This window comes from Etheostoma spectabile, chromosome 1 (assembly GCF_008692095.1).
Source record: "Etheostoma spectabile isolate EspeVRDwgs_2016 chromosome 1, UIUC_Espe_1.0, whole genome shotgun sequence".
Taxonomy (NCBI): domain Eukaryota; kingdom Metazoa; phylum Chordata; class Actinopteri; order Perciformes; family Percidae; genus Etheostoma; species Etheostoma spectabile.
Genome location: NC_045733.1, coordinates 31,309,239 through 31,323,737, shown reverse-complemented (window position 1 = coordinate 31,323,737; position 14,499 = coordinate 31,309,239). Strand labels below are relative to the sequence as shown.

General features: G+C 42.1%; 2 protein-coding genes across 3 annotated transcripts in view; one reads left to right on the top strand and one right to left on the bottom strand.

Annotated features, from left to right (window-relative positions):
- Positions 1-2,871: 2,871 nt before the first annotated feature.
- On the top strand, positions 2,872-14,022 carry LOC116690344 (uncharacterized protein PB18E9.04c). 2 transcript variants are annotated; one of them, XR_004332239.1, is made up of 3 exons: positions 2,872-3,011; positions 5,759-13,158; positions 13,228-14,022. XR_004332239.1 is itself a non-coding variant. In XM_032517230.1 (3 exons), the coding sequence occupies exons 2-3, from the start codon at positions 5,769-5,771 to the stop codon at positions 11,294-11,296; spliced, it is 2,406 nt and encodes an 801-aa protein (XP_032373121.1). In that variant the 5' UTR covers positions 2,872-3,011; positions 5,759-5,768; the 3' UTR covers positions 11,297-11,511. The 2 variants fall into 2 exon arrangements, 1 of the variants encoding a protein (XP_032373121.1); XM_032517230.1 differs by lacking the exon at positions 13,228-14,022 and having other exon boundaries at positions 5,759-7,995; positions 11,118-11,511.
- LOC116692381 (lymphocyte-specific protein 1) overlaps positions 4,903-14,499 on the bottom strand; it is a 38,061-nt gene continuing 28,464 nt past the window's right edge. Inside the window, exon 14 of the mRNA XM_032520645.1 lies at positions 4,903-5,225. Coding sequence (XP_032376536.1) covers positions 5,200-5,225 — 26 coding nt within the window. The 3' untranslated portion in view covers positions 4,903-5,199. The remainder of the gene's footprint in view (positions 5,226-14,499) is intronic.

Here is a 14,499-nt window from a genome sequence, read left to right as displayed (position 1 = left end):
TGTGTGTTTTCATGCAGTTTTAAGTTAATTGGAACAGTTTGGTGGCCTAAAATGTCGTTTTCAGCATTTAGTAGCACCTTGCTAACCGCTGTTAGCCAGCGCTAGCGTCAGTGTGTTTTATTTTTCCGAGATTCCTCTACCGGACAATGTTCATGTTTTGGTAGACATGTGGTTGTAGTGGTTTTGTACAATACATTGTTCTTGTTAAGTGTTTTTCACTTCAACATGTGTCCCTCTTTATTGACCTCCACACACCCTGGGAACGCCTTGTTCAACGTGCTCTGCCAGAATGAGTATTGTTAAATTTGAAGATGAATGAGATGGTTAGGAACTGAAAGGCAATGTGGTGTGAGGTTTCATTTTCGGAAGTTTCCACGGTTACCAGACAAGCTGATTTACTAATTTTTCAAAGAGGCAACTTCTCAGAACAAAGCACTTTGCACCTCACCTTAATGGAACATTTATCTATTCCTATTTTCTTCAATTGGTTGAAAACTGACAGAGCTGTAGTCAAGATCAAGTCCAAGACCAAGACTAGTCGAGGCCAAGTCAAGACCGAGTCCAGGATGGGAAAAAAAGGTCTTAGGCATGACAGTATCAATCCTTTTGGGTTTCAATTCCCCTCCAATATTATTATCAACCAAATAAAGACACCTGGACTCGGTCTAGACCAAAAGCCCAAAAACCATATCTGGCAAGACCAGCGGCCGAGACAAGTCCGAGTCCATATACTAGCGAGTACGAGAAAAGTACGAGACTACAGAAAAAACGGTCTTGAGTCCGGACTCAAGTCCAAGACCGGACTCGAGTACTACAGCCCTGAAAACTGGACAGTGTAGCTTAAAAAAAACTACTGGGTGTAGATGACCAATCATAGAAAGCTGGCTAAGAGCTACACTCAGCCGAGAGTAAAAACTGTTGAAACCGGAGCGTTCAGAACCGTTGGAAGTCTGATTTTTATTTGTTTTGGCCACGTTTACCATGACAATTCGACATTATAACATTGTAGATATGACAGAAAATATGGAAAAGCATAATATGTCCACTTTAAAAGAACCTTAAAGTGGAGCTTTATCACGGTTTTTGAAGGCCTGAAAAAGCTAACCCATGAAAGTGGTTATTCCCCCCCCCCCACCCCCCGCTAAAGGTGTGATATAGGTTGTATACTTTACTGTTCCAGTGGTGGAGAAGGTTGGACCCAATTGCAGAGATGGCCAGGCGATGTGGTGAGCTTGAATATTTATTAATGAAAAAATCCATACAACAGAAAGTGTCCAGATAACAGGAGGCCAGTTATCCAAAAAAACAAAGAAGGACAGGAACCTCGGGAAACTGTAACACGGAGACAAAACCAGGAAGACTCATACACAGAATATACCACAGCGATCTGACACAAGACAAGGGAAGCAGAAAGACAAAATACAGAGGGTAACGAGGTGAAGAGAGACAGGGGAAACACATCAGGGTGGGGACGCAATCACAGTGGCAGGAAACACAAGTAAAACCAGACAAGACTAGAGAGGAAAACAGAGACTTCAAAATAAAACAGGAAACAGAACATACAGACACAAGACAGGAAGTACAACTTAGACAAGACAAGGGAGGAAACACAGACTACAACATAAAACAGGAAACGGAACAAATACCCTATCATCACGCTTAATATTACTTTACTTTAACCCTCGTGTCTTCCCGTCAAATTGAAAATCAACACTTTTGTTGATGCGTTTCATTGATGTTTTTAACTTTTTCTTACGTTTTTGTCTCTTTTTCCAACACTTTTGACACTTTTTTTTGACATTTTCAACACTACGTAACACTAACTTATTAACTTTAGTTTTACAGTTATTTTTGGAATTTATGTTCAATAAACCTCATTTGTAGGAAATGATCCCTAATGTTTGAGTTAGAAAAGCAGAAATTAGGAATTATTTAGACTAAAATTAAAGGAATGGATGTTGATGATAATCACAGACTGGAATATGTCAACTTTTACTCAATACTATTTCAAAACACTTCCATTTGTTTTTCAAATGTGATAAAAATTGAATAAGACACCCCAAAATTAATGAAAATAGAGATTTGTACTTGGCTAAGAGCGTTGTGGGGAATCAATCATGTTATTTTGGGGAATTAAAAAGAACATTAATATAGGAAAAAGGGTCAATTCAACCCGATGACAACATCGGGTTGAATTGACCCAAAAAAACCCGAAAAAACCTCAAGTCAACTCCAAGTGAACAAAGTAATTGCTTTTAACTAGGTGCCTTTAAATTGTGTGTCTGTATCAGTGTAAGTGTATGGCTTGTTGTGTGTTCTAGTTGATATAGAGATTTATGGTGTGGTATGTAACCTTTGTCCTGTCTATGTGATTTTGAAACCCTTTGCCAACGGTCCTGGGCAGGACTCTGGGAGAAGAGTTACTGTAACCAACAGGGACTTTTCTCTCTACACACACACACACACACACACACACACACACCACACACACACACACACACACACACACACACACACACAACACACACACACAACACCACCCAAACACACACACACACACACACACACACACACACACACACACACACACACACACACCATGACCTCTGAATGAATAGGAGGTGGTAGGGTGGTAGAGCATTGATATAGGAAAATGGGTTTTTTGACCCGAGGACAACACAAGGGTTAAGTGTGAGCACCAGGTAAAGCTTTCAGGTCCTGATTAGACACTGGACCTCTCCCCGCTGCAGTAAAAAGAACCACCTTCCCTCAGGTGGAGGTGTCTGCCGACCGCCGGTAGGGGCTGCACCTCAGCCATCTCAGGTGGCCTGGAAAGCCCCATCTGCCCCTGCAACACACGCTGAAGGAAACAGTTTTATTTTTGGAGTGGCCGCGGGCACGGTGGCTCGCTCCCTAAGGCTTCAGTTCACTTCAGGATGAGTGGCCCTGTGGCACTCTGAGCCGGGATTAACAAGCAGAGAGCAGTTTGTCCCGACAGCCGCTCGCCAAAGGTAAACCAGTCAAACTCAGTGTCTGCTTGATTGACAAGCCGCTGGCTCTGCAGAGCGCTCCTGACCCGTCAGCCGGGTGCTAACCTGCAAACGGTGCATAGGATTAGGTAGAAGCACGTGCACGAGCTGAAATCCTAAATGCATGATGCATATCAGACATTATAACCTATGAGAGTCAGGGCTTACAAAAGCAGTGTTTAACGTGCTGTATGTTTCTGCCCAATTTTGTGTCGTGATAGATGAATGTAAGCATGAGTCAGCGATTAAACCCTGCACACCAGTATATTTAACCATTGAATTACATTATTTATGTGCTGTGAACTTTCTCTGTAGCTCTGCAGACCTTCCAGTTAAATATGAGCAACACCTATTTCCACTTCAGGAACGTGTTGCTCAGATTAATATCCCAACCTGATGATTAATAAAGAGCTCATCCTCCATTTTGTTTAACTGAGTTCTTTACACCTAGATAGATTGAGGTCATGGTACAGTTTTATCTCAAAGCTAATCTTATACTTTCCTCTTTTGAGCCGCACCAGTCGAAGCCTCCCAGATATCCAACGCCAGAGCCTTAAAAGGGGGACCCGCTCAAGTGTCAGCTGGCCCTCTTGTCACTGTAACTGCAGGAGGCCCTTTGCCAACAGTGATTCATGTTAAACATTCGCTCTAAATCATCCAACCATATCAGAGTGTTTCAATTTCAAGACAGGGACAACGTCTCATGGGAGTTATTTCTGTTCTGTAGCTTCTACACGTGCTATTCCAAACAGAGATTGTCAAACTTGCAGAAAAATATCCCATTGGGTATATGTCTTCTCCTGCTTCTCTTAGAACAAACTGGTGCTGTACATATATGTACATATACAAATTTAAGATAACTATCGCTCTGAAACACAAGGCTAAGCTCGCAGTCGGCGTAGCTCTGAGAGGATTTGGGCCTCGGGTTGATGTCCAGCAGACTGTGGTTGTCTGTGTGAGTGCAGGACATACAGGCAGCAGGTGCTCGGTGTCAGGATGTTTGCTCTTATTTTTCCTAGGTCTAAAATTAGGCTGTGGACCTTTTCTAGTGTCACTCCAAAGATCCACTTCAATACTCAGACAGAGAGGGAACAATACAGCTGATGTTGCCGCTCGAGACGACCTAGTAGATGTATGTTACTCAGTGAAAAAAGCCAACCACTGTAAAATGTCAATTACATTTTAATACTAATTCTCTCTTGTATAAGCTTCCATACATTATGTGAAAACTCAGATCCAATTTAAAATGGAAAACTAAATAGACATTTGTCTAATACAATGCTGGGAGCACTGGGTGTTACATTTATTGTCAGTTAATTATGCTCATCACCTTTGGGTTTCTTCTAATTGTTTGCATGTGATGCCAATGATCCAATTTACTTCTGCTCATATTTTGAGTTTTCTTCGCTTATGAACATTAACTAAATACTGCCACCCTTTCTTCCTGTACCGACCTGGTCTTCCTCCTGTATGTGTCAATCATCCTCCTTTGGGATTACTTTGTTTCCTGCATAGGTCATTTTTACATCCGATAGTCTCCTTGAGAGACTATTTTAACAAAAAGTTTGTCATCATTTCAAAGCAGACTTGCCATAAGCAACAGCTTTAGATACCTTTCTATTTCCAATAGTGACGCTTGTTGTAGCCATGCAGCATCTTCAGGACCCATTTAAGAGTTTGGAAACCTGCTAATGAGCCCGTTGTCATGAGAGCTCATAGTTTTCTAAAGCCAACTGCAGACTTGTCCCGGAGCCATTAGCACGGGTTAAATCTGTACAGTTGGGAAACAGCTGAGTACACTATACTGGGAACTAGAAGAAGAGCTTGTCTACACAGTAACTGACAAAGGAAACAAACACAGAAATGCTCAGTATTAAGGGATCAAAACGTCAGAAATGTGTTTAATTGAAGTTAATTAGTTGTATTAAAAGACGTATAACTGCAGAGATTATTATTCACGGATAAAATGAATAATTGCAAAGTATAAACAAAAAAAGACTCACAATTTGCTTCACTACCTTTTTTGCAAAATGATAAGAGGCACAATAAATATGCCATTACAAGAGGATTTAAGTACATGTCCAACCTTAACCTTGAAATACAGAGAATGGTGAAGTGGTAAAAAAGATTTTTTTTTCATAATCCAGAATTCTTCAAAGTCCAGCGTGTTTCACAAATCTTCACAGAAATGTCCAGCTGAAAAGGAAGAAAAACAACTTATTGAATACTTGTCACACAAACATAATTAATGACCTAAATCAAATATCTATTATGTCCTCAACCTCAGGAAATTATTTGGACAGCTGCTGAAATATCTGGCATCAAACAAGTTCTTTCTGGCCCGACTCTCCATCGGAACAAAACTCCTCAACATTTCCAACTGCTTAGTGATTGAGAACATAACACCGTGCAACCGGCATCTCACGAAATTCCTGCTCTGACGTCTTAATAATCTCTTTCTTAGGCCATATAAAACAATGCCAAAACAAGAAAGATTTTATTGGATATTGGCTCTAATTTAGTCTTTTTTGGAAACTGACTCGTTATTTGTATTGACTGCAAAGGATGTTTGAAGCATTTTTTTTGTTATTAAGCAAATATGACAAAAAACACATTTACATGCCTCTTTTGATGAATAATTTGACTGTTTTGTGTCTGCTTTGCTGTTATTATATAAGTAGATTTGTGGCTGAAGACAAACATACTGATGTGTCTCATTTGTCTTGCAGGAGTCTGAAAATGTTAATGGAAGTCGGCTACAGTAACGGGCTGGACCCTGACCTTTCCCAGCAGTATCCTCCACCCTTACTGCCAAAACCCGGCAAGGACAACGCAAAGCTTCAGAAACTCAAGAAGAAGAGAGCCAAGAAAAAAGGCAGCCTTTCTCAGACGCCAATCCCCTTTCGCGCCTGCTTGTCACCTGTCAACGAAGCGAGCACAGACCTTGAGCACAGTGACCAGTCCAGTCCACCAAGGACACCGGATTCAGTCTACACTGTAGATCCTTCAGTATCCAGTTTCCCCTTTGACTCCTTATACGATCACTCTGCATCTGCATTTCCTTATCCTCGGAGCAGTCCCTACGGCCAAACTGGCAGCTTTCCCCCTCAGTCCTACATAACTCAGATCAGGACCTCTGAAGAGCAGGTGGCTCCGCTGTATGAGTGCTCAACTTTTTTATTTGATGACGTGACTCCTTTCATGATGCCACCTTCGGCTTCAACACCCCCATCACCACCTGAGCAGGTTTCAGCACCATCGCCTCCCTGTTCGTTAAATTTAAACATGACACAAAACTCCCATGGGTCAGTCACAACAGTCCCTCCTGTCACGGTGTCGCAATCCAGCACTAAAATATCAACTCACAGCCTGACCCTATCCCCAGCCGCCCCCAATTGTGGCCCAGGTCTGGAACCTTCTCAGGTTGCAGAGCTACCTCCTCTTCCAGCGTTGCTATCCGTGTCAAACACTCAGACACAACCTTTTATTGCCAACCAGAGGGAGACAAATGCCAGTTCAAAGGACTACCCTCAGAGCCAGATGTCATTTTGGACTGCCAGACCTGCCAGTAATGGCAACTTTTTTCCAAGCCAGATGTCGCCTGAGATAACTGCCTCAAATATATCACTTGTTGAAGCAGTTAAAGAGACAAAGCCTGACACCCAACAAAGCAGGATTTATACATCAAAGGCAACATTTTATGAGATTTCTAAACCTCCCTCCATCCAAGACCTCACAGTAATAAACCCAACCTACCAGGGAGCATCCATATCTGACGTATACAGAAAGAAAACCCCTGTGTCACTGGTGAAAACTGATCAGAAACTGAATGTGTCCATGACCCAATGTGGAAGACCTAAGACTCCCTCTTCTACACCAGCTCGAGTATTAACACCCTTTATTGAAATATCCAAACCTAACCCACTTTTATTTGCTGCTTTCAACTCATCCAAAAGTCTAGAAGCTCCTGCAATTCCCAATGAGGCTCCAAGACAAAAACCAATGATTCAAACCAGTGGTTTAATTAAACCTCCAGCTTCCACAGAAGAACAGAGGCAGACTGATGTTCGTCACATTACTGCTATCAACCAAGCCAGCAATTACGAAGAGATTCAAAAAACACAAAGGAGTACAATAAATCTAAGCTTTGATAATACTGATCTGTACCCCAGAGAGAACTTAGCATCAAGTATGACTGCACCTGACTCTGCTGTGGTCAAACCAGCACTAATAGAACCAGCCATCCCAAAACTACAAACAAACCAAGTCTCTGAAAGTAAAGCTTCATCTTTACCAAAGGTCCCATCCTTTTTATCCACTGTACCAAAGACTTCAAATCTCCACCCTACGCAAGTGATTTCAATGCAGTCACCACCAAGTGCCAACCCCCTGTCGACCCCTTATCGTCCTCCAGTGGTTGATGCTCGCAAGTCTTTGTCGTCACTATTGGAGAGCCAAATGTCTTTAGCGGCCTCCAAGCCCAAATCACGATCCACATATTATGGCCTTACTCCATCTGAGTATGCTGCCTACGGTGGGATTAGGACTATTTCGTCACATCACAGCCCTGTACTCACCAGGGTTAGAGAAACCACTTCAAATAAAATAGAGTCAGATGTAGCTGTAGATGGATCACACGTCTCAATGTCTAATGCAACAAAACTACTCAATGGACATCAAGATCATCAATCTTCAATGGAAGCTCCTGCTGCTAACATTTTACAACCTCCAAGGTATTCTGAGCTTCCAGCTGAAAGGATCATCACACGCAGCAAAGATGAGTTTGGGGAGAATGTGTCTGAAGCTCAAAGTAATGGAATGCAATTACTTAAAACATCAAAGGTGGACACCATGAAATCTGAGCTTCCTCTTGGCTTGGCACAGAAAGCAATGCAACAATCCACAAGTGACGTATCCACACCAAAAGCCTCTTTCTCTGAGGCTTCAATACCAATTTCTAAAGCAGGTGAGGTACACACACAAAGTGCGGCACCATTTTCCATAGAGGCAGCGCTAAATCTACCCCCATGCCTAACTGATAGCAATGGTGTGTTGAGTTCTTTCTCACCCTTAGTGAAAGTAGATTCAGATGAAGAAACCCAGCAGTGTGCAAAAGGGATAGATGCCATTGAGAAAGGTGACAATCTTGAGAAAACACCTACAAAAGGAGAATCCAGGCCCACAAATGCAAAAAAACAGTCAGTAAAAATAGAGATAGCTCCATTCCAGTCTTACCAAACTGCTGGTGGAGTCAGTCCATCAACAGCCAATGGTCCACATGTCCAACTCCCTGTCAAACCTGCTAAAGACCTAGCTGAGCGTAGAGGCCAGGTTGTTCAATCTCCTGCAACAGAGTCAGAGCCCAAATTCTCAGGCAGTGCCATCATGAATGGTGCTTTTGTTTTAGGAATACCACCAGCCACCCGACGGGTTTCAGATAGACCACTGCCCAGTGAAGTGGCTACAGCTACTGAAGCTGTTTTACACAAACAAATGGAAGAGGTTAACCAGCAAATCAGAGCGAACAGGGGGGTTACTCTACCCAATAAAACAAAGATGCCAAACATTTTGCCTTCTGTGACTGTTAACACAGAACGTAGCCTTAACAAAACAAACACTGAGCTCCAATTCTCAAATGTATTAGCTAAAGAATCAATTACCGTTACCACAGGATCCCATAGGGAGGAATTTCTTTTGCAACATGAGCCTGTCACAGCATCTGTATGTTCTGCACAGTACAATATCTGTACAGTTTCTGCAGCTATCCAAAGCACAACAATCACACAACAACTCAGCGCAGAAACACAAATTCACAAAAATAGTCAAATAGTAGGACACAACATCCATCTTCCTGCAGAGGGTCTCTCTTCAAAATCTTCTCAAGTACCCAGTGTACAAAATGCCATTGCTGTTAATAATAACGTAATGGGCAAACCTACTACAGAAACAAAACTACCCGACCTCTCTGTCACTGCAACCAAATCCCCAAACATTTCAGGCATTAAACACCCTTTAGATATGATCTTTAATTTTCCCGCAAAAGAGCCCTTAAAGCTAGCCAAAACTAGTGAGAATGAATATCTAAACACGCACAGTAGTATATTTCCCAATGGCCAAGATAAACTTGTTCAAGCAGCAAGTTGTTACTCAAACTCAAGCACAGCTATAGGAGAGGCCACACAAGCAATTGAAACCTTTCTTAACATCCATGCTAAAGATGCAATACTGTCACACCAATTTAATACAGAACATAAGCTCCCCACTTTTAATAACATTAACAGATTTAGCAATACAGCAATAGACACAGAATTGCATCCGCAACCGACCAATGGAAGAATATGTTTATTGACTGGGAAAACACCAACAGAGAATCTTCCCAGTACACCTATAAGAACAGAAAACATTCAATCAAAAGATGTCATAGAAACAAGACCAGCATCTAATCTTTCAAAAAGAAACACAGTACTGAACATGCCTAGCAGTGAAACCAAACTGTCAGACAAACCGTCTGCAGGATTGCTCACTGTCAGCAAGTCCTCCACAGACATGGTCTCATGTGGGCAACCAGGAGGTGTAGACGCAATTCAACACGGCATACCAGCTGCACAATCTTCACAGGCTAGGACATCCAATTTGGGCAGTCAAGTTCAAAGTATTCCTTCTGCTGAAAGCAAAGTCCCCAACAAGCTTCATCCAGAAGTTATTTTGCCAATTATGACAGACCAAGCAGTGAGCATTAATCCATCTTTTAATACTGCACAGGTTAGTAAAACTACCGTGCCATCTAGCCCTACCATGAGGCACGTCATACCAAGAAGCCCTCAGCTGAGATCAGACAGACCTAAGAATGCAACAAATCAAACAATCAATGCAAAACCAGTTTCTGGCTCTGTTGCTCAAACGAGAAACTACACAAACTCAAAAGCAGACGGGGAACTGACTGCCAACCTTTTTGCTGAGCAAAGATCATCTGAGGCATCTGATCAACAAATTACAACTAAAAACACATTAAAGGAACAATTGACTTTCAACCAGCCAGTTATAGTCAAAACTTTTGTAGCAAGTCCCCCTCCAAGGACAAAAAAATCTGTGTTATCTAAGATTGAGTCAGCAGCTTCCTCATCTTCTGGTTGTACCGTGGCAAACAGGGTAGAACAGCAAACCATAGCAAGTGGAATCCCATTGTCTGGAGATGAAGTCCAAACCTCTATGAATTCAGTGAGCTCTCAGACTGGAATGAATCAGTTTAGGAAATCTGTCACTGAAACACAGAAATACATAGAAACTAATATTCAAACTGTAAATACTCAAACTGTCTCACACACTGAATTTAAAAACCATGCTGCCACAAATATTCTCCCCCTTGCTGAAGCCACTACAGATGCTAAAGCCCCACTTATTTTAACTAGAGCAACTACAGGAGCCTCCCCTCTATCAGAACCAAGAGTGTGTAATACACCGATTCAAACCTATACTCCAACCTTGCCCCAGTCCTCCCAAACCCCCGTCTATTTGAACCCTACCACAGACCCCAAACCCTCGCCTGTCATTATGAAAGACCAGACAAACCCTCCCATTACATTTCATCCAAATTATACAAATGTTCATCCCTCTGCTAAGTCAATCGATGAGATGATTCCAAAACCAGAAAAAACAACTAAGGACAATTCAGTCCTGACTAACAGCGCTGAGGTAAAAGTGCAATCCCCAAAGCACAAGATAAAAACCAGGCTAACAAATTCTAGTATAGAAGGAAAACTCTCCTCTGAAACTATCCTTCCTATCCATTCTTCCGATCCTGTTTTAACCAGTAAACCTAGGCTAAAAGCGCAAACTCCCAATAAGCAGGTAGATACAACACCGTCCTCTGCCACTTCAGAAATGAAACCCTCAGTTATAAAAACAGATTGCTCAAAGTCTCCCCCCAATCCGGTCCAGATTAGCTTGCACACCAGTAATGTTCAGCCTTCAACAGAGCCACCAGTACAGAACATGTCCCCTGCAAAGCCAGCAACAGATACAGTCATGAAACCGTCCATAGTTAACGCCGCTGTGATTGACTCTGCCACTCCTGCCTCTCTGCCTCAGGCCTCAGTCTCAGTCAAAGCTCCATCCCCAAACAGAGGAAAGTCACGGCCATCTCAGCAAAAAACTGGACTCAAAGACAAGGACGTTCTGAGGACCAAAACTACAGCTGCACCGACGGAAGCCCCGGCAGCCGAACCCTCCACGAAGTCAGCGACATCAACTGCATCTTCAACAGCTGACAAGAAGACCGTCAAAGCAGAGACACCTTCTTCACCCAGCGAGCCCAAAGCAGCCCAGAAGCTGAAAGGCCTGAAGGGTAAGCTCAGCGGGTGGACACGGCTCAAGAAACACATGGTCGTTGAGCCGGAGGAACTTACGTTTCCAGTGCCGGAGGCCAAACCTCAGGTCGAGAAAACAGATCAAGGTGGCGATGATAAGTCTGCAGCAGACAAATGTGCCAATCAGGAGGTGGTCAACAAAATAGAAGGTCCCAAGGCGTTGAACATGTGGGACACCCTCCTTTTTCAAATGTTCTCCACCAAAGATCGAATCATGCACCAGATCAACGCCAACAAGAAAGATTCAGAGAAGAAAAAGGAACCTAAAGACAATCCAACAGAAGTTCCTTCCTTTGTCAATCGGCTGCCGATTTTGCTGTACAGCCCGCGTTTCGATGCCAGGAAGCTTAAAGAGGCGGCAGAGAAGCCGCTCTCGAAAATATCAGCAGTGTTTGAAAAGGGGCTGATAAAACGCAAATCCCAGGATGACGAACATAAGGACTTCAACAGGAAAGCGAGAGGATTTGGTTCGGCGAAAGCTCCAGACGCAGATACTTGACCTGATGCCTAAGTATGTTTGGTGATGAGAAGTGAAAATTGAAAGCTGCAGTGATAAACATAATCAAAAACAATGTGTGTGTTTAGTCAATCTAATAATTAAGGTTAATACTACAAACCAGGGCTGCAGAGATGAGGAAGATTTTTCTTGAGGGGAAAAAGATTAAAAGTGTCCTTGATTACACACTAAAAGAAATTCATCCCTATGTGAAATATACAGTATTTATCTAATGTTTTTATCAGTTGTGGTTATTGAGGATGTAGTGGTTCGTCTATAAGTTAGCTGTTACAGCTTTTTAATGGTCAATATTATTAATAAATAATCATGATCATCATATATAATCATAATCAACTGAAGGATCTACAGTGTAGACTGATAATAATAATCAGTACTATGATAATACAGGAGTAATACAGGTGTGGCATATGTGCATAAATCAAATGGGATAGATGTGTCAGAAAAGAAACTGTAACGTGAAGAAAGAAAGGAACATTATATACTCAGCAGTGTTTTTTTCTCAGTTGATGTTGGCTTAGACATAGCGTTGAAAGCATGTACTGTAGACACTTTAATAGATAGAAGATTGTTTCATTTGTCATGCTCTACCTTTTTCTATTTTTCTAACATAAGTAAGGCTTTTAGTGTCCACAGCTGGTAGGCAGTTTTTAATCACTGTAATAAATAGGGCTTTTACATTCCTGGAACAACAGGGCAGATGGATTTTAAAAGAAGGAAAATAAAGATGGGTGAAGCATGAAGGTCCAGTCAGAGCAGATTAAGGCTTTCTGCAAGTCAAGCATGGAGGGAAATGAGGAGGCAGTTGTCCGAGCTTTCAATCAGGCTGAGAAACTACAACCACACAGGCTGGTACACCTTGGGGCTGGATAATAAGGCAAAAAAACATTGTGGTACCTAAAAGTTCTTAGTTTTATGTCCGTTTTGAGGCTTATAATTTAGGTGCTTTGGGGACTTAGTTTCTAGCGGCTTTATGGATGGAAGTGTCAGGTCTGTTCATGGTTGGTCCACCACTTGGGTCTTAACTGGAGAATCTCAACTATTGGATGGATTACCACTATATTTTGTACAGCCCTACTTGGTCCCCCAGTGGGGATTGACTTTGGTGATTCTCTGGCTCCACCATTCGAATGTGTCCATCCAATACTTTGGTTTATGACTAAATACCTGCAAAAGGAATCACATTCCCATGAGCCTCAGCTGTACTTTCTGTTCGGAGCTAATTAGCTAATGTTGCCATGCTAACACAGTAAGATGGTGAACATGATGGAGGTTAAACCTACTAAACATTGGCAGGCTGTCACAGTGACAGTGTGAGCACGTTTGACACTGACATTATAATTTATTTTTTTGTGTTATTTTGAGGACATACATAGCCCAGTCCCATCCAAAAGTCAAATTCGTGTTTCATCATTTCACCAGGGTTGAGTGAAAACTCTCCACTTTTATCCGTTTTGATGATGTTAAGGATGATGTCCAAGCTCCTCTGTCAGTTGAGGAAAGTCTTTAAGGGAAATGCATTGTCTTCAACTTGCATAGGCAACTCTGAAAGTTGGAGATCCAATGTTTTCCTCCAACATATGATAACCTACAGTATGATAACATTTCCAGCCAGTGTAACAAATAAACTCAGTGATCCTGTTGGTGGATTGTAAATTCCTGCCCTGAGTCTGAGCATCCATGACTTGTGAACAATTTTACTGAGTTTAGATTGCAACTAAGATGTAGAAGTGAATACCGATGAATGATAAATATGATGATGAAGAAGATGATGGCGATGTGATGAGGCCTGCTATAGGAAGACAGACTAAAGGAAGACTGAGTGACAGCTGGAGAAGACAGACGGGTGTGATGTTTCACAGCTTAGGAGGATCGTGATGCTGCTGTAGCAGATATTAGCAGGTTGGTGTTGATATAATGGATCTTTTTTAAAAAGGGTTGTTTTCCCCAAGATGGCCGTCATGTTATGGAATTTATTTTAGGAAGGGGGGTGGGGGGAGTTTACCCCCATAAGCAAACCACAGCCCCGTTTATTACAGTGATTCTTGGACTATAACATGTTTTTGTTTACTGTGTGTTTCTCAAAAATGCATAAAGTTGAATGTGAAACTCATGTCTTGTATTTCCAATCTTTTCACACAATTTCCAACAGAACCAGTTCCTCTGTAGATTTAAAAGGTGACACATCACAGCTCACAGGTCCTTGTTAAAGCTATAGTGCGTAGTTGCTGTTGCCCCTGTTACGTCCCAATGTCAAGGGGTAACCGAGACCCCCCCCCCAAAGTAGAATTCCAAAGTAGCAGTTTCTATTTCATCCAGACGTGAGGTCCCAACACAACAAACAAAACAACTCTAGACGCAACCTAAAACTTTCTAAACCAAAACAAAATGCAAAGAAAAGACAAAGCTCTGAGCTAAGCTATGACACAAAATCTCACCCCAAGGTCATAACACCCCCATGAGGAATGCTAAGCAATGACAACAAAACTGTCAGCGCGTCCACATGATACAAGCCTTCCGTGATCACGCTCACTGAGACGACTATATTGTAGTGTAAATAGAAGTACTTCCACTCTTGGTCATGGGTAAC

Coding starts and splice junctions, on each gene's coding strand:
- LOC116690344 (XM_032517230.1), top strand. CDS start 5,769: ATGTTAATGGAAGTCGGCTACAGTAACGGGCTGGACCCTGACCTTTCC. Junction 7,996..11,117: donor AATACCAATTTCTAAAGCAG/GTGAGGTACACA, acceptor TCTCTGCCTCAG/GCCTCAGTCTCAGTCAAAGC.